General features: G+C 36.5%; 1 protein-coding gene across 2 annotated transcripts in view; it reads left to right on the top strand.

The window, feature by feature from the left end:
* LOC139518709 (lachesin-like) overlaps positions 1-14,556 on the top strand; it is a 28,374-nt gene extending 13,818 nt beyond the window's left edge. For both annotated transcript variants that reach the window (XM_071310180.1, XM_071310181.1), the window contains 4 exons: positions 5,410-5,623; positions 9,476-9,619; positions 10,595-10,714; positions 13,514-14,556. In XM_071310180.1, the coding sequence (XP_071166281.1) occupies positions 5,410-5,623; positions 9,476-9,619; positions 10,595-10,714; positions 13,514-13,860 (825 nt within the window). In that variant the 3' untranslated portion in view covers positions 13,861-14,556. The remainder of the gene's footprint in view (positions 1-5,409; positions 5,624-9,475; positions 9,620-10,594; positions 10,715-13,513) is intronic.
* Positions 14,557-21,215: the final 6,659 nt, after the last annotated feature.

Raw genomic sequence — 21,215 nt, 5'->3', positions numbered from 1 at the left:
TCGTCTTTAAGAACTTACACCAGTTCAACAGCCGCATTTAAGAACCTTCAACAGTTCAAAAAATTGCCTTTGATAATCTTCAACATTTCAAAAGTCGCCTTTAAGAACCTTCACCAGTTCAAAAAACGCCTTTAAGAACCTTCACCAGTTCAACAATCGCCTTTAATAATCTTCACCAGTTCAACAGACGCCTTTAATGACCTTCACCGGTTCAACAATCGCCTTTAATAATCTTCACCAATTCAATAATCATCTTTAAAAACCTTCACCATTTCTAAAGTCTCCTTTAAGAACCTTCACCAGTCCTGAATTCGCTTTTAAGAACCTTCACCATTCAAAAGTCGTATTTAAGAACCTTCACCAGTTCAACAGTCGCCTTGAATAATCTTAACCAGTTAAACAGTGGCCTACAATTATCTTAACCAGTTCAACAGTCGCCTTTAATAACCTTAAACAGTTCAGGAGACGCCTTTAAGAACCTTCACCAGTTCAACAGTCGCCTTTAAGAACCTTCACCAGTTCAACAATCGCCTTATAGAACCTCAACCAGTTCAACAGTCGCCTTTAAGAACTTACACCAGTTCAACAGCTGCCTTTAAGAACCTTCACCAGTTCAAAAAACGCATTTAAGAACCCTCACCAGCGTAGCAGTCGCCTTTAAGAACCTTCACAAGTTCAACAACCGCCTTTAAGAGCTTTCAGCAATTCAAAAATCGCCTTTAAGAACCTTCACCAGTTCAAAAATCGCCTTTAAGAACCTTCACCAGTTCAACAATCGCTTTTGATAATCTTCACTATTTCAAAAGTCGCCTTTAAGAACCTTCACCAGTTCAAAAAACGCCTTTAAGAACCCTCACCAGTGCAGCAGTCGCCTTTAAGAACCTTCACAAGTTCAACAATCGCCTTTAAGAATTTTCAGCGGTTCAAAATCGCCTTTAAGAACCTTCACCAGTTTAAAAAATCGCCTTTAAGAACCTTCACCAGTTCAACAATCGCCTTTGATAATCTTCACCATTTCAAAAGTCGCCTTTAAGAACCTTAACCATTTCAAAAAACGCCTTTAAGAACCTTCACCAGTTCAACAATCGCCTTTAAGAACCTTTACCAGTTCAACAATCGCCGTTAACAATCGCCTTTAATAATCTTAACCAGTTCAACAGACGCATTTAAGGACCTTCACCGGTTCAACACTTGCCTTTAAAAACTTTCACAAGTTGAACAGTCCCCTTTGAAAAATTTCAACAGTTCAACAGCCGCCTCTAAGAACTTACACCAATTCAACGGCCGCATTTAAGAACCTTCACCAGTTCAACAGACGCCTTTAAGAACCATCACCAGTGCAGCAAACGCCTTTAAGAACCCTCACCAGTTCAACAATCGCCTTATAGAACCTTCACCAGTTCAACAGCCGCCTTTAAGAACCTTCACCAGTTTATCAATCGCCATTAAGAACCTTCACCAGTACAGCAGTCGCCTTTAAGAACCTTTACCGGTCCAGCAGTCGCCTTTAAGAATCTTCACCAGTTCAACAGCTGCTTTTGAGAACCTTCACCAGTTCAACAGCCGCCTTTTATAATCTTCACCAGTCCAGCAGTCGTCTTTTAGGACCTTACTGTTTAATCAGTCTCCTTTTAAACCCTCTTCTAGTTCATCAGTAGTAATTTATAAACTTTAACTATTTAACAGTGACTGTTAAAAACCCGTGCTGGTCCAACAGTCGCCTTTAAGAAGCTTTACTAGTTCATCTTTCTCGGTTCAGAACCTGTAAGAGTTCAAAAATTGACGTATAGAAAGTGAACTAGTTCAACAGCAGGTTGCCGTTTCTCACCCTTAATCAAAGGTTGTCTCCACCGGGAGACAAGTGTATTTCTCACCCTAAGTCAGAGGTTCTCTCCACCGACAAACAAGTGTATTTCTCATCCCAAGTCAAATGTTGTCTTCACCGACAGACAAGTGTATTTCTCCCCCAAGTCAGATGTTGTCTCTACCGACAGACAAGTGTATTTCTCACTCCAAGTCAGAGGTTGTCTCCACCGGCAAACATGTGTATTTCTCACCCAAGTCAGAGGTTCTCTCCACTGGCAGACAAGTGTATTTCTCATCCCAAGTCAAAGGTTGTCTTCACCGACAGACACGTGTATTTCTCACCCTTAGTCAGAGGTTGTCTCCACCGGCAACTAAGTGTATTTCTCACCCCAAGTCAGACGTTCTCTCCACCGGCAGACGAGTGTATTTCTCACCCCAAGTCAAAGGTTGTCTTCACAGACAGACAAGTGTATTTCTCACCCTTAGTCAGAGGTTGTCTCCACCGGCAAACAAGTGTATTTCTCACCCCAAGTCAGAGGTTGTTTTAACCGACAGACAAGCGTATTTCTCACCCTTAGTCAGAGGTTGTCTCCACCGGCAGACAAGTGTATTTCTCACCCCAATTCAAAGGTTGTCTTCACCGACAGACAAGTGTATTTCTCACCCCAAGTCAAAGGTTGTCTTCACCGACAGACAAGTGTATTTCTTACCCCAAGTCAAAGGTTGTCTTCACCGAAAGACAAGTGTATTTCTCACCCCAAGTCAGAGGTTGTCTCCCCCGACAGACAAGTGTATTTCTCACCCCAAGTCAAAGGTTGTCTTCACCGACAGACAAGTGTATTTCTCACCCCAAGTCAAAGGTTGTCTTCACCGACAGACAAGTGTATTTGTCACCCCAAGTCAGAGGTTGTCTTAACCGAAAGACAAGTGTATTTCCCACCCTTAGTCAGAGGTTGTTTCCACAGACAGACAAGTGTATTTCTCATCCCAAGTCAAAGGTTGTTTCCACCGGCAAACAAGTGTAATTTTCAACCCAAGTCAGAGGTTGTCTTCACCGACAGACAAGTGTATTTGTCACCCCAAGTCAGAAGTTGTCTTAACCGACAGACAAGTGTATTTCTCACCCTTAGTCAGAGGTTGTTCCAACAGACAAACAAGTGTATTTCTCACCCCAAGTCTAAGGTTTTCTTCACCGGCAGACACGTGTATTTCTCACTCCAAGTCAGAGGTGGATTCACCTACAGAGAAGTGTATTTCTCACCCCAAGTAAGAGGTTGTCTTCATCGACAGATGAGTGTATTTTTCACCCCAAGTTAGAGGTTGTCTTTACCCGCAGACAACTGTTTTGCTCGACCCAAGTTAGAGGTTCTCTCCACCGGCAGACGAGTGTATTTCTCTCCCCAAGTCAAAGGTTGTCTTCACAGACAGACAAGTGTATTTCTCACCCTTAGTCAGAGGTTGTCTCCACCGGCAAACAAGTGTATTTCTCACCCCAAGTCAGAGGTTGTTTTAACCGACAGACAAGTGTATTTCTCATCCTTAGTCAGAGGTTGTCTCCACCGACAGACAAGTGTATTTCTCACCCCAAGTCAAAGGTTGTCTTCACCGACAGACAAGTGTATTTCTCACCCCAAGTCAAAGGTTGTCTTCACCGACAGACAAGTGTATTTCTTACCCAAAGTCAAAGGTTGTCTTCACCGAAAGACAAGTGTATTTCTCACCCTAAGTCAGAGGTTGTCTCCCCCGACAGACAAGTGTATTTCTCACCCCAAGTCAAAGGTTGTCTTCACCGACAGACAAGTGTATTTCTCACCCCAAGTCAAAGGTTGTCTTCACCGACAGATATGTGTATTTGTCACCCTTAGTCAGAGGTTGTCTCCACCGGCAGACAAGTGTATTTTTCACCCCAAGTCAGAGGTTGTCTCCACTGACATAAAAGTATATTTCTCACCTCAAGTCATGGGTTGTCTTCATCGACAGACAAGTGTATTTCTTCCCACAAGTCAAAGGTTGTCTTCACCGACAGACAAGTGTATTTCTCACTCCAAGTCAGAGGTTGTTTTCACCGGCAGACAAGTGTATTTCTCACCCCAAGTCATAGGTTGTCTCCACCGACAGAAAAGTGTATATCTCACTCCAAGTCAGAGGTTGTTTTCACCGGCAGACAAGTGTATTTCTCATCCCAAGTTAGAGGGTTTCTTCACCGACAGACAAGTATATTTCTCACCCCAGTCAGAGGTTGTCTTCACCTACAGACAAGTGTATTTTTCACCCAAGTCAGAGATTATGTCCACCGGCAGATAAGAGTATTTCTCACCCCAAGTCAGAGGTTGTTTCCACCGGTAGACAAGTGTTTTTCTCACCCCAAGTCAAAGGTTGTCTTCACAGACAGACAAGTGTATTTCTCACCCTTAGTCAGAGGTTGTCTCCACCGGCAAACAAGTGTATTTCTCACCCCAAGTCAGAGGTTGTTTTAACCGACAGACAAGTGTATTTCTCACCCTTAGTCAGAGGTTGTCTCCACCGGCAGACAAGTGTATTTCTCACCCCAAGTCAAAGGTTGTCTTCCCCGACAGACAAGTGTATTTCTCACCCCAAGTCAAAGGTTGTCTTCACCGACAGACAAGTGTATTTCTGACCCCAAGTCAAAGGTTGTCTTCACCGAAAGACAAGTGTATTTCTCACCCCAAGTCAGAGGTTGTCTCCCCCGACAGACAAGTGTATTTCTCACCCCAAGTCAAAGGTTGTCTTCACCGACAGACAAGTGTATTTCTCACCCCAAGTCAAAGGTTGTCCTCACCGACAGATATGTGTATTTCTCACCCTTAGTCAGAGGTTGTCTCCACCGGCAGACAAGTGTATTTTTCACCCCAAGTCAGAGGTTGTCTCCACTGACATAAAAGTATATTTCTCACCTCAAGTCATGGGTTGTCTTCATCGACAGACAAGTGTATTTCTTCCCACAAGTCAAAGGTTGTCTTCACCGACAGACAAGTGTATTTCTCACTCCAAGTCAGAGGTTGTTTTCACCGGCAGACAAGTGTATTTCTCACCCCAAGTCATAGGTTGTCTCCACCGACAGAAAAGTGTATATCTCACTCCAAGTCAGAGGTTGTTTTCACCGGCAGACAAGTGTATTTCTCATCCCAAGTTAGAGGGTTTCTTCACCGACAGACAAGTATATTTCTCACCCCAGCCAGAGGTTGTCTTCACCTACAGACAAGTGTATTTTTCACCCAAGTCAGAGATTATGTCCACCGGCAGATAAGAGTATTTCTCACCCCAAGTCAGAGGTTGTTTCCACCGGTAGACAAGTGTTTTTCTCACCCCAAGTCAAAGGTTGTTTTCACTGACAGACAAATGTATTTCTCACTCCAAGTCAGAGGTTGTCTTTAACGACAAACAAGTTTTCTCACCCCAAGTCAGAGGTTGTCTTCATCGACAGACAAGTGTATTTTTCACCCCAAGTCAGAGGTTGTCTTCACCGGCAAATATGTAAGAGGTTGTCTTTACCGACAATTAATTTAGATAAAAAACATTCAAATGTCTATAAAAAAATATGTAAATATATGTGATGAATAATAATAAACATTTGTATTACAGGTTGACAAAGACATTGCTTGGTATTATGGTGATAGTTTTATTTCTGTTGGAACACAAGTAATATCTAATCATAACGATTACTCGGTTAGAAAAAATAGCTACGGGGAAATAGTACTGACAATTACAAAAATTTCAACGGGAACTCTTGGAAAATATTCATGTGTTGATAACAAAACTCAAAGAAAAATAAAGATTGTAGAGTTAAAGATTATAGGTAAATATTTACATTAGATCATCTGTTCCATTATGTCTATTGAGTTTGGCATGTAAACAACACTCCTTTCTTTTTTGTCTATTGAGTTTGGCATGTAAACTACACTCCTTTCTTTTTTTGTCTATTGAGTTTGGCATGTAAACTACACTCCTTTCTTTTTTGTCTATTGAGTTTGGCATGTAAACTACACTCCTTTTTTTTGTCTGTTGAGTTTGGCATGTAAACTACACTCCTTTCTTTTTTGTCTATTGAGTTTGGCATGTAAACTACACTCCTTTATTTTTTGTTTATTGAGTTTGGCATGTAAACTACACTCCTTTCTTTTCTGTCTATTGAGTTTTTCATGTAAACAACACTCCTTTCTTTTTTTGTCTGTTGAGTTTGGCATGTAAACTACACTCTTTTCTTTTTTGTCTGTTGATTTTGGCATGTAAACTACACTCCTTTCTTTTTTGTCTATTGAGTTTTGCATGTAAACTACACTCCTTTCTTTTTTTGTCTGTTGAGTTTGGCATGTAAACTACACTCCTTTCTTTTTTGTCTGTTGAGTTTGGCATGTAAACTACACTCCTTTCTTTTTTGTCTATTGAGTTTGGCATGTAAACTACACTCCATGCTTTTTTGTCTATTGAGTTTGGCATTGAAAATACACTCCATGCTTTTTACCAATTCAAATTGTTTTCATTGATACTAGTATACAGATTTATAATTAGTATTTACAAAACAGTAGGCGTTTCTGTATCTATATGGTTGATAATTTTGTAATTACCATGTAATTTGTAAGATTATTTTTTTCGATTTCTGTTGAAATAGTATTTTCTGTATCTTTTCAATTTTCAGTATGAGTATCTGGAAGATTAACATTTGCAGTATCTGTTTTCAGTACGTGTAAAGTTATTATTTCTGTATCTGACACATTTATTTTTCTAGTATCTGCATGATTGATATTTCTGTATCTATCAGATTCATATTTCTAGTATCTGCATGATTGAGATTATTTGTATACGTAAGAAAGATCAATTTAACACGCTGACAGAAAATTGTTACAGTGACACTTTTTTTTTAATCCAAAATCAAATTCAAAAGGTCAGATTCTATTAAAAAATTCATCTTATGTTTTTATCTTAAATATCAATAAAACTAGGTACATTTTGACTAAATACAATTCAGAAGCCTTAGACAGACCGCATAATGGTACAATCTGTTATATTACTGTTATTATCAAGACACTCATATCGACGGGATAATGATATCCTCTCTTATTATCAGAACAATTCAACATGACAACAAAAATAACAATCTGTTATTATCAAGACATTCCGACAGACGCATGTTACTATCAAGACACTCCGACAGACGACTGTTATTATCAAGACATTCAGACAGACGACTGTTATTATCAAGACACTCAGACAGACGACTGTTATTAATCAAGACACTCAGACAGACGACTGTTATTATCAAGACACTCAGACAAACACCTGTTATTATCAAGACACTCAGACAGACGGCTGTTATTAATCAAGACACTCAGACAGACGACTGTTATTATCAAGACATTCAGACAGACGACTTTTATTATCAAGACACTCAGACAGACAAGTGTTATTATCAAGACATTCAGACAGACGACTGTTATTATCAAGACACTCAGACAGACGACTGTTATTAATCAAGACACTCAGACAGACGAAATTTATTATCAAGACACTCAGACAGACAACTGTTATTATCAAGACATTCAGACAGACGACTGTTATTATCAAGACACTCAGACAGACGACTGTTATTATCAAGACACTCAGCCAGACGACAGTTATTATCAAGACACTCAGACAGACGACAGTTATTATCAAGACACTCAGACAGACGACAGTTATTATCAAGACACTCAGCCAGACGACTGTTATTAATCAAGACACTCAGACAGACGACTGTTATTATCTAGTCACTCAGACAGACGACTGTTATTATCAAGACACTCAGACAGACGACTGTTATTAATCAAGACACTCAGACAGACGACTGTTATTATCAAGATACTCAGACAGACGACTGTTATTAATCAAGACACTCAGACAGACAAAATTTATTATCAAGACACTCAGACAGACGACTGTTATTATCAAGACACTCAGACAGACGACACTGTTATTATCAAGACACTCAGACAAACGACTGTTATTATCAAGACACTCAGACATACGACAGTTATAATCAAGACACTCAGTCAGACAGACGACTTTTATTATCATTACACTCAGACAGACGACTGTTATTATCAAGACACTCAGACAGACGACTGTTATTATCAAGACATTCAGACAGACGAATTTTATTATCAAGACACTCAGACAGACGATTGTTATTATCAAGACACTCAGACAGACGACACTGTTATTATCAAGACACTCAGACAGACGACTGTTAGTATCAAGACACTCAGACAGACGACTGTTAGTATCAAGACATTCAGACAGACGACACTGTTATTATCAAGACACTCAGACAGACAACTGTTATTATCAAGACACTCAGACAGACGCCTGTTATTATCAAGACATTCAGACAGACGACACTGTTATTATCAAGACACTCAGACAGACAACTGTTATTATCAAGGCACTCAGACAGACGACTGTTAGTATCAAGACACTCAGACAGACGACTGTTAGTATCAAGACATTCAGACAGACGACACTGTTATTATCAAGACACTCAGACAGACGCCTGTTATTATCAAGACACTCAGACAGACGCCTGTTATTATCAAGACATTCAGACAGACGACACTGTTATTATCAAGACACTCAGACAGACGATTGTTATTATCAAGACACCCAGACAGACGACTGTTATTATCAAGACACTCAGACAGACGCCTGTTATTATCAAGACATTCAGACAGACGACACTGTTATTATCAAGACACTCAGACAGACAACTGTTATTATCAAGGCACTCAGACAGACGACATTTATTATCAAGACACTCAGACAGACGACTGTTATTATCAAGACACTCAGACAGACGATCGTTATTATCAATACATTCAGACAGACGACTGTTATTATTAAGACACTCAGACAGACGACTGTTAATATCAAGACACTCAGAGAGACGACTTATTATCAAGACACTCAGAGAGACGACTTATTATCAAGACACTCAAACAGACAACTGTTATTATCAAGACACTCAGACAGACGATTGTTAGTATCAAGACACTCAGACAGATGACAGTTATTATCAGGGCACTCAGACAGTCAACTGTTACTATCAAGGCACTCAGACAGACGACTGTTATTATCAAGACATTCAGAAAGACGACTGTAATTATCAAGACACCCAGACAGACGACTGTTTTTATCAAGGCACTCAGACAGACGACTTTTATTATCAAGACACTCAGACAGACGACTGTTATTATCCAGACACCCAGACAGACGACTGTTTTTATCAAGGCACTCAGACAGACGACTTTTATTATCAAGACACTCAGACAGACAAGTGTTATCAAGACACTCAGACAGACGCCTGTTATTATCAAGACATTCAGACAGACGACTGTTATTATCAAGACACTCAGATATAAGACTGTTATTATCAAGACTCTCAGACAGACGCATGTTATTATCAAGACATTCAGACAGACGACTGTTATTAGCAGACACTCCTGACATACGGCTGTTATTATCAAACTTTATCCGTCCCAAAATCATCTCTTGTTGTGACAGATGATTCACATAAAGTTATGATTTACATTGTACAAACATATCTCTTTCTTAACATATTCATATCTGGATACACACGAACAAAATCTCTGATAGTTCGCTCTTCTTATTCTCACAGAAAAGCCAAGTATTGTTAACCATTCCAATATAACGCTGATGATTACAGAGGGAAGTTCTGCTGAACTGTGGTGCGAGGTGGAATCAGTGATTGAATACAAGATAGACTGGTTCCTTCATGACAATAGATTAGATCTTCCTGTCGGTGAGAGTCTAACAGTTAAAAAGCATAAATTCACCAAATATTAATAACCAAAATATATCAGCTAATTCATAACAGTACAGGAATATGTAATCACCTAGTAAATTGAACACATAAGTCTACTGAAAAGGCTAGATATGGAAATGCCGATTAACTAGTCAAAAAAAGCTTTAGACATGTTAGATAACAAAACGTTTGTGATAAAAAATAATGGAATTTAGAAAGGACAAGGAAAACAATTATAAATAAATTCTAAAACAGAAAACTAAAAATTTTAAAATCTCATATCTTATTCTATACCGTTTTACTTTAATTATTCATCCCTTATTTTTTTTTATTAACTTTGTATTTACATTGTATCATAGATCAAATTTATTCGTTCGATGTATGTTTATTTGTGTTACTACGTCTTTTGATTGAGTTAAGCCATTCCAATTGATATTTTATAGTGTGTCCTTCTATGTTGTGATGACTATTGTTTCAGATAAGGGTGAATGTTTGGTACCATTACAGCGTTTAAACCCGCTGCAATTGTTTGCACCTGTCCTTAGTCAGGAATCTGATGTTCAGTTGTTGATGTGGTTCATTAGTGTTTCTCGCTTCTCATTTTTTTTTAATATAGACTAGACCATTTGATTTCCCGTATGAATGGTTTTACACCAACGTAATATTTTTTACATACTGCAAGTGTGAGGAAAAAAATACATATACTCTGAATACACCATACAAGTGTGATAAAATAAATAACATGTAAGGATAAGTAAATACCTTGCTATCATGATCCGGATAGTTTGTATATTTTTTGAATACATGTTATGTTGTTTTGTGTGGCAGTAGTATTTATATTATACATTTGTATATGTACATTGTTATAATTAAAAACATATGATTTGTTTTGTGCGGCATCAATTTTCACTGTATATAATACATTTATATTGTTTTGAGTGGCACTAATTTTTATTCCTATTCATCTTTCAGGCATAAATGGGAGCAGATTAACTATTGTGAACATAACCCGACAATGCTCTGCTATATACAGATGTTTTGTTACAAATGCAAAGGGAAACAATTCAGTAGACTTCGATGTAATTGTCATACGTAAGAATCATTTAGTAACGTTAAAGATTATTATTTAAGAAATAATTGATGCAAGCTATACTTTATTGTAGTATTGACATGGGTAGGCATTATATTCGTTATTATGTTTGCACGAGTGATAGTGAGGGCTAAAATAACACGAATATAATGCCTACCCATGTTAAAACTACAATAAAGTGTAATAGCTTGCATCAATTATTTCGATTCTGATTGGGACAATTTAGGTAATTACTATGTCGGATGTGTATAAGGGTAAAGCGATTGGGTAGGCTCCTCCAAGAACCTCCCTTTTTTTGTTTGTAAAGAAGCAAACAGCTGGCGCTGTGATTTTTCAGAGGGAGGAGATTTTGAACAGCCAGCATGAACGGTTGTCGTATCTACATGTAGGTCAATATGTCAATTTCGGAATGCAACACATTAGTCATAATAAATGAATTAGTAACAACATGTGCATCATTTAAGAGTTTGGAAGTGTTTTAAATTAATGAAATATATTAAATGCATACCACTTTGATACAATTCATTATTCTGCAGTAGTCAATATACGCATGTGCAAAAAAATATTATTGGATTTAGAGCATGGGTTTATTCATAAAGCGAAAGAAACACGTCATATTAACTCCGAATTATACACAAGAAACTGAAATTAAAAATCATACAAGACTAACAAAGGCCGGAGGCTCCTGACTTGGGACTGCGGCGGGGTTAAACATGTTTTTTGATATCTCAACCCTCCCCTATACCTCTAGCCAATATAGAAAAAACAAACACACAACAATACGCACAGTAAACCTCAGTTTAAGAGAAGTCCGAGTCCGATGTCAGAAGAGGTAACAAACGAAAATGAACAAAATGACAATAATACATAAATAACAACAGACTACTAGCAGTTACTGACATGCCAGCTCCAGACCTCAATTAAACCGATTGAAAGAGTATGTCTTCATCATCTGAATATCAGCCAAAATCCCTCCCGTAGAAGAACATAACTCGTGTCATGCCAACAACTGGTTTTAAAAATAAATGTGTTTAATTCAGATGCAAAGACCCTTTAAGTGAATCAATATTAAAGCCAAACTATGCAATCTTTAATGACCTGACAACAGTATCGTAACTATATCCTTTCTTAATTAGTCTGTTTCAAGATTTTGATAGTTTTTGAGGTGAATACTGACATTTTTGTGTTTGTGCTTGTAACATCTTAAAAACTATAATAGATAGATATAGACAATGCTCAAATAAGGAAGAAATATAGAACAGGTATTCAAGATTTGACCCAATACCCGATTAATGAATAATTCTGCCTTTACTGGTTTACAAGTTTTAGTTTGTAACCCGGATTTCTGTCGAGCCTTCGACTTTAGTCGAAAAAGCGAGACTAAGCGATCCTACATTCCGTCGGTGTCGTCGGTGTCGTCGTCGTCGGCGGCGTCCACAAATATTCACTCTGTGGTTAAAGTTTTTGAAATTTTAATAACTTTCTTAAACCATACTGGATTTCTACCAAACTTGGACAGAAGCTTGTTTATGATCATAAGATAGTATCCAGCATTTTGTGAAAATAAAATTCCATTTTTTCCGTATTTTACTTATAAATGGACTTAGTTTTTCTGCGGGAAAACATTACATACACTCTGTGGTTAAAGTTTTTAAAATTTAAATAACTTTCTTAAATTATCCTGGATTTCTACCAAACTTGGACAGAAGCTTATTTATGATCATAAGATAGTATCCAGAAGTAAAATTTGTGAAAATAAAATTCCATTTTCCCGTATTTTACTTATAAATGCACTTAGTTTTTCTGTATGAAAACATTACATCACTCTGTGGTTGTAGTTTTTAAAATTTTAATAACAGTTACTTTCTTAAACTATCCTTGGTTTGTACCAAACTTGGACAGAAGCTTGTTTATGATCATAAGATAGTATCCAGAAGAATAAATTTTGTAAAATGACCAATCCATTATTTCCATATTTTACTTTAAATGGACTTTTTTTCACACACTTACTCTGGTTAAATTTTTAAAAATTTTGATAACTTTCTTATACTATTTTTTATTTGTACCAAACTAAGACAGAAGCTTGTTTATGATCAAAAGCTAGTATCTAGAAGGAAATTTTGTTAATAATTTGTACCTGTGTATCTGTATTTTACTTATAAATGGACTTAGTTTTTCTTCCAGTTAACATTACATCCAGTCTGCAGTTAAAGTTTTTAAAACATTTATTAGATTTATAAACTATCCAGGATTTTTTTACCAAACTTGGACAGAAGCTTCCTACAATCCAAACATGGTATCAATCGGAATATTTTTATTGATTTTTTCCCTCATTTTTGTTGATCCTGCAATTTACAGCAAAAGTGGGCGAGACACTGGGTTCCGTGGAACCCTTACAATTTTTTTTTCTCTCAATCTATTTATGAATTTCAATCAGCGGTATACTACTGTTGCCTTTATTTACTTGGCTACATTGTGTCGAGTACAATTCATATTGATAAACATGATAAATACGCTCAGGTAGTTATTTTTTGATTAATTGATAAATTTGAATAAAAAACGAAAAGTTAGCGATAAACCACAAAATTTTCGAAATCCAAAGCGAGTCAATATATGCACAAAAGAGATAAATAACATATTTCCTTTACTTTTATGTGAAGCTAAATGTTATGAGCTTGCTTTTAGATCCTAATAACAGTCCTCATTTTTATCTAATCTTTCCTCCTTTTTACGAGCAATGATGTTGCCTGTCTTCAAACAACTTATAGTTGTTGATCGCTCGATTTACTTTGATATTTCAGACAAACCTATGGTGAAGATAGAAGTCAATACAACAACCCATGATAACGTGGTAACTAAGAAAACAACGTTAGAGTGTATCATAAACGCTGAACCACGAACTAATTATATTGAATGGTCAGTCGGAGAAAAACGCATTGGCTCCTGGAATAAAACGTTAGGATTCCCAGAAACTTATAAACCCTTCGAAACACGTTACATGCTAACAAAAGACGAACCAACTATTTCTTCAGAGCACGAGGTTCTGAAGCTTCAAATACTAAAACCATCAAAGGATGATGTAGGAACCTTTAAATGTTCAGCAACAAATATTGTAGACTCACAGACGGCGGAAGTGGAGCTTGTTTAGGTACCAGTCTGTCACAGTCGGCGATAGTTGAGCTTGTTTAGGTACCAGTCTGAGAAGGCTCACGGTCGGCGGAAGTGGAGCTTTTTTAGGTACCAACAACTTACGATTAAGATTGATCGTAAGTGATAAAAAATTCATTATACTTCCGAAAAATCTTAGTCGTAAGTATTTTTGTGAAATTGACTCCAGTTTGAGATATATGTTTTCTGTATATAAGCATGTTGAAGAGACGTCAGATGAAGTTGACGCTCAGGTTGTTTAGAAAGATGCTAGATTATTACGGCATGCTCCTCTTTGAAAACAATAGACCAGTGGCTAGCATATAACAATATTGTTTTGACTGATTAATTATTTATTTGACTTGAAGAACTGTTATTTGTTTGATATATTTGATGTCTTGGTTCGTTGATTACTTTGGTTGTCCAAATGTTTGGTTGACCTGTATTATATTTTTTTGAAAGGTGATATTTTCAAAAGCATGTTGTTTAGAACTACAAATAGGAATATTTATAAGAAGATTTAAGAAGTCAACCAAAATTGGGACAACCAAGGAAAAGAGAGAGAGAGAGAGGGGGAGAGAGTTTGGGATGTGTAAATACACAGGCTCTGTTGTAAATAAGAATTAATGATGAAGGATATAATTATATTATCCGAAACTGGATTATTTTTGTTTTCTATATTAAAGATAGATCTTGAGTTTCTCATACTATTCATTGCCGTTGCTTGTGTACTGAATGATTGATTCGTTAGTTTGGGAGAACAGGATTATTAGTTGTTAGGGAACAGTCATTATTTAGCAACTGAGGGGTCTGTTCATTTTATAAGTAAAGGGGGGGGGGTCATTACCAAAAGTATCATACAGTAAGAGGGAGGTTCACATATTGAAAGTTTTAATGTTTGACAAGCAAATGAACTGTGTAGGAATCATTATGTCACTATTGAAGTGATTTCTTAGGATAGTTGTAGGACTGCAAAATGTGTGTACGTTCGAAAATCATTTGTAAATAGGTATAATTCGTCGACCAACACTCGAAAATCTATGTTATAGTTATTGACCAAGCAAGTCGGTATATAGAATTTAATCTGCACAGCTCAGGTGACCCTTATTAACCCGAACGACGTAGGAGTTCGGGTTAAAGGGTCATCCTGAGCGCGTGCAGATTAAATTCTATATACCGATTTGATTGGCCAATAACTGTTTTAACACATGACGTCATTAATTTACGTGAACGTTTTGGATGTGGACGATATTCCGCAATCCACTGATCCTAGGAAAGTTTATTGTAGGGTAAAGAAAGGGGGAAATACGACTTTCATTGGTAAGTTTTCAATTGATAACTTTTTTTAGGTTTAGACTTATTGTAAAATTGTAATTTAATGGTAATTTTTTTTTAAATGTTTCTATTAAATCTATTCCCATTTTTTTTTTTAATAAATGACGATTAAGACTTTGACAAATTGAGTACTTTCAAATCGTTGTATGAAAAAAATCCTAACTGAAAGGGTTATATTGAGTTTAGATTAATTGCTTTTGAATTTCTTTCCACCAATGATATGCTTAATAGAGAAAGATAAACCGAGGAAGAATTAGATGTTATATTTAAAATTTTAATTGTTGAATAAACAGAAAATACGTTTCTCTTTCCAATCTTTTACTCCCCCTCCCCCAAATTTATTTGTGTCTACAGATACGTCCATCTAAATGAAGTCTGATTGGTCTCTAGCTAATCTCCCTGTTTTAAAACAAACTTAGATATGACCCCCTTTAAATTCGATCCAAAAATATGGGGAATAGATATTCAAGAAGTCGTTATAAATTCCATTGAATTGAAAACTAGTCCAAATCAGATTTCTTTTATTCGGATACTCTTAGTTACATTTCTTTTTTGGCGGAAGTTACCAAAAATTGTTTTAACTTTCTTTCTGACTTTAAAACACTGATTTAAGATTTATGTTGTACGCAAAATATAATACTGAAACATTTTATGTTCAAGCTAAGATGAAAAAAAGGAATGAGAAACCTTTCTTTTTTCCTATTCTAAAACTACGATGTTTGTACAAAGTTCAGTTTTGTCGTAATTTCAAGGTAGATGGCGGATTCGGGGGGTGGGGACGAATATGTCGTTCACCCTAGGATTGGACAAATTATCGTGTTTTGCCTTAAAATTGTTTTTAGTCTAGCTACGCTCGGTGATATATTTTTTGATTTGATAGAATAACGCCCCTTTTAAAATCTAGTAACCGCCCCTTAAGGTAAAAATAGATTTGAACTGTGCAGTATATCTGAGGTAGTTAATGCACACCTTTGCTGTGCATTATCCAGATTATAGCACAGTAAGAACAAAGGGATTTTACCCATACCATGTGTTAACACGAATTATTGTTATGATTTATGATACCAATGAAGCAAACCTGCAGAACATTCGATTACATGCATCAGTACATCGTCTTACTCATTATAAATAAGGGTCACTGGTTTAACGGCTAGTTGTTTCATTAACTATTATACCACATATCTATCATACCACCTATCTGTGGGACTATATTAATGGTTTACTGGCTAGTTGTTTCAGTAACTATCATACCACATATCTGTGGGACTATATTAATGGTTTACTGGCTAGTTGTTTCATTAACTATCATACCACATATCTGTGGGACTATTTTAATGGTTTACTGGCCAGTTGTTTCATTAACTATCATACCACATATACTATATCTTCGTGTGTATCTGAGTAGTTTATTGGCTAGTTGTTCATTAACTATCATACCACATATCATCGTGTTTATCTTAATAGTTTACTGACTAGTTGTTCATTAACTATCATACCACATATCTTCGTGTTTATCTTAATAGTTTACTGGATAGTTGTTCATTAACTATCATACCACATATCTTTGGGACTATATTAATGGTTTACTGACTAGTTGTTTCATTAACTATCATACCACATATCTGTGGGACTATATTAATGGTTTACTGGCTAGTTGTTTCATTAACTATCATACCACATATCTGTGGGACTATATTAATGGTTTACTGGCTAGTTGTTTCATTAACTATCATACTGCATATCTATCATACCACATATCTGTGGGACTATATTAATGGTTTACTGGCCAGTTGTTTCATTAACTATCATACCACATATCTGTGGGACTATATTAATGGTTTACTGGCTAGTTGTTTCATTAACTATCATACTGCATATCTATCATACCACATATCTGTGGGACTATATTAATGGTTTACTGGCTAGTTGTTTCATTAACTATCATACCCCATATCTATCATACCACATATCTGTGGGACTATTTTAATGGTTTACTGGCTAGTTGTTTTATTAACTATCATACCACATATCTGTGGGACTATACTAATGGTTTACTGGCTAGTTATTTCAGTAACTATCATACCACATATCTGTGTGTCTATATTAATGGTTTACTGGCTAGTTGTTTCATTAACTATCATACCACATATCTGTGGGACTATTTTAATGGTTTACTGGCCAGTTGTTTCATTAACTATCATACCACATATACTATATCTTCGTGTGTATCTTAGTAGTTTACTGGCTAGTTGTTCATTAACTATCATACCACATATCTTCGTGTTTATCTTAATAGTTTACTGGCTAGTTGTTCATTAACTATCATACCACATATCTTCGTGTTTATCTTAATAGTTTACTGGATAGTTGTTCATTAACTATCAAACCACATATCTTCGTGTTTATCTTAATAGTTTACTGGATAGTTGTTCATTAACTATCACACCACACATCTTCGTGTTTATCTTAATAGTTTACTGGCTAGTTGTTCATTAACTATCATACCACATATCTTCGTGTTTATCTTAATAATTTATTGGCTAGTTGTTCATTAACTATCATACCACGTACCATCGTGTTTATCTTAATAGTTTACTGGCTAGTTGTTCATTAACTATCATACTACATATCTTCGTGTTTATCTTAATAGTTTACTAGCTAGTTGTTCATTAACTATCATACCACATATCTTTGTGTTTATCTTAATAGTTAACTGGCTAGTTGTTCATTAACTATCATACCACATAGCTGTGTGTCTATATCACACACACAAGAGAGTCGTAGTGTAGAGGTTAGTGCATCGGGCTACTAACACAAAGGTTCCTGGTTCGATTCCCGTCTGGGATGAAAATTTCAGGAACTGAATTTTCGGCTCTCCCTTGACACCATTTTCGAGTATGATCTCGGCTGCTTAATCGTTCTCTCTCGATAAAATTGAAAATTAAGTGATACATAGTGCTTGGATATATTTGACTTTTGTTGTGAATATTCAAAATTATGCATCAATCATGATCACGAACTTAATTTTTGGAATTTTATTTGCAATAGTTTGCATTAGACTATCAAACTTTAACAAAGGATTGTGTATCAACCTAGTGAATACCTACTCAGTACGTGTAATCATGGATAACCCACAAGGTACAGTACGACGATCATACAGTACAAGTGAACTAATGAACTATCGCTCAGTCCCTAGACGGTTGATTAAACCAGACTGTGACGTATTAGAAAGATTAAAAGGTTTGGAAATATTAAATTATAGAAGATCACGCTCAGGCAAAAAGAAAAATAAAACTCATGGAATATCTAGAAAACAAATTGGTGTTAATCCGTCTAACTTGATATATCCCAAACGATGCAATACACTAAGCAATTTCGCAGAAAATGTCATCTGCTTGACTGTCAATTGCCGATCGCTAGTCAAAAAAGACGTCCTCGTCGGGCAAATGCTACGTGAACAAAATGTTGACTTTGCAATTTTAACAGAACCTGGTATTCCGATGAAAAGCAATATCAATTCGAAACATCAGATTTTAATCAAAATGGGAACAAAATAAGCGTTTCAAACAGGCAAAATAGAATTGATGGCGGCGTTGCCCTATCATGTCGAAGCAGTATTAAAATGCGTAAACTGTTTTCCGGCACATAATCGTGTTTGGAGTATGGAATATGGCAACTAGTATTTAAATCTATAACAATAAATTGCATTGGTATTTACAGACCACCATCCTTAGCGACACCAAATCAATTTGTGAACGAATTCTTTCTGTTTCTAGAAGATATAGTCCCTAAGTATTCAAATCTCATAATCATGGGTGATTTTAACTTGCACATCGAGGAAAACAGTAATGCTATTTCGGAATTTAATAACTCTCTCGATGCACTCGGATTAATACAACATGTAGACTTTCCAACGCATATTCACGGCCGTAGTCTAGACTTGGTCATCACGGAATTCACGAATGGAGTCGATCTCATTTCGTGTGAAGCAGGTCCGTTTTTGTATGACCACTGCGCCGTAAAAGTGACAACGAGGGTACAAAAAGAGAACATTGTCAGTAAATCCATTTCATTTCGAAACTTCAAAAATATGAACAAACAAAATTTCTCAGAAGATCTCCAAAAATTGTCATTAGATTCCGATAACGTTGAAACCTTTGTTGGCGAATTTGAGAACACTATCGAATCTTTACTTAATACTCATGCACCAATGCAGGAAAAGACTCAAATATGTAGAGCACCCAAGCCCTGGTTTAACGAAACGATCATGTCTTTGAAACGACTCATGCGGAAATCGGAAAGACTCTGGCGTAAACACCGAAAACCGTGTGATTACGAAATTTATAAATCATCCATGAACAAATACCACCATGAACTTAGAAATGAGAAACATTCCATTCTTAGTCAAAAAGTACTTTCTTTTAAAGGTGATTCTAAAAAGCTATATAAATTCGTAAAAGACTTAACAGGTAGTAAGGCGGAAAATCCGATGCCAGCCGTTGAAAACGAAAACGAACTTCCCGATAAATTTGCGGACTTCTTCATGAACAAAATAAAAACAATTCGTGATTCTCTGAGAGACTTTGACGATTACAAACCACTGTTCAAAGACGTTCCGTTATTTACATCATTTAAAAATCTTTCAGAAGACGAAGTTAAGACCATCATAAATAAATTGCAATGTAAATCATTCGAACTTGACATTTTGCCTACGAAAGTACTTAAATCGTTCCTTAGTGAATTGTTGCCTGTTATCACAAAGTTAGTTAACTTGTCTCTTAGTCAAGGCGTCTTCCCATTAAGATGGAAGCAAGCGGTAGTCAGGCCTCTGCTGAAAAAGGCTGGTCTTGAACTAATTTACTCAAATTATAGACCAGTAAGCAACTTGTCTTTCCTGTCTAAATTAATTGAAAAATGTGCGCTATATAGACTGAATGAACACGTGAAAGATCATGATCTCCTTCCTATAAACCAATCTGCGTATCGTCAATTCCATTCGTGCGAATCGGCCCTTCTACGACTCGTTAATGACATACTCGATGGGATGGAGCATCAAGAAGTCACCGCTATGATCGCCGTTGATTTAAGTGCAGCATTCGATACTGTAGATCATAGTATTTTGATAAAAGTACTCGAATATCAGTACGGTGTAAATGGAACCGCACTTAAATGGATCGATTCCTATTTGAGACCTCGAAGCTGTCGTGTAAATGTCAGCTCTACAACATCATCAGAGCGACAACTTGAATGTAGCGTACCACAGGGAAGTTGCTTAGGTCCCTGGCTTTATTTAGTCTACGCCGGAACTCTATTCGACATTATTCCACCATCTATTACTGTGTACGGATTTGCCGACGACCATACTGCTAATAAACGTTTCGTGCCAACATTAACGAATGAGATGGATGCAATTCGTGACTTACAGGACTGCGCTGTTCATATAAACACCTGGATGAACAGTAACAAACTAAAAATGAACAATGCGAAAACAGAGTTTATTCTCTTTGGCAGTCGACGCCAACTCTCTAAATGTCAGACAAAAGACATAATCATTTGTGGAGATGTTATAAAATCAAAAACATGTATACGGTACTTAGGAGCTTTTCTGGATGAGACTCTAAACTTCAAAGACCATATTACTAAAAAATGTAAAACAGCAATGATGAACTACTACAAAATAAAGTGCATACGATCCTATCTATCGAAAGAAGCAACTGAAACTTTGGTCTTATCTTTGGTTATATCACATTTAGATTATTGCAACGTTATACTTTTTGGAATTTCACAAACTGATTTATATAAATTGCAACGTGTACAGAATATGTGTGCCAAACTTGTGTTAAACCGTTCTAAGTATGATAGTGCCAAGCAGGCATTGTTTGACTTACACTGGCTTCCGATCAAAGCCAGAATTACATTCAAAATCTTAACATATATGTACAGACCTTCTAAAATTCAAACTGACCATTATTCCGTGCGTTCATCGTGTATCGTGCGTGTTGCGTGCGTGCATCGTGCGTG

Source organism: Mytilus edulis, chromosome 4 (genome assembly GCF_963676685.1).
Source record: "Mytilus edulis chromosome 4, xbMytEdul2.2, whole genome shotgun sequence".
NCBI lineage: Eukaryota > Metazoa > Mollusca > Bivalvia > Mytilida > Mytilidae > Mytilus > Mytilus edulis.
This window is presented reverse-complemented; position numbering and strand designations above follow the sequence as displayed.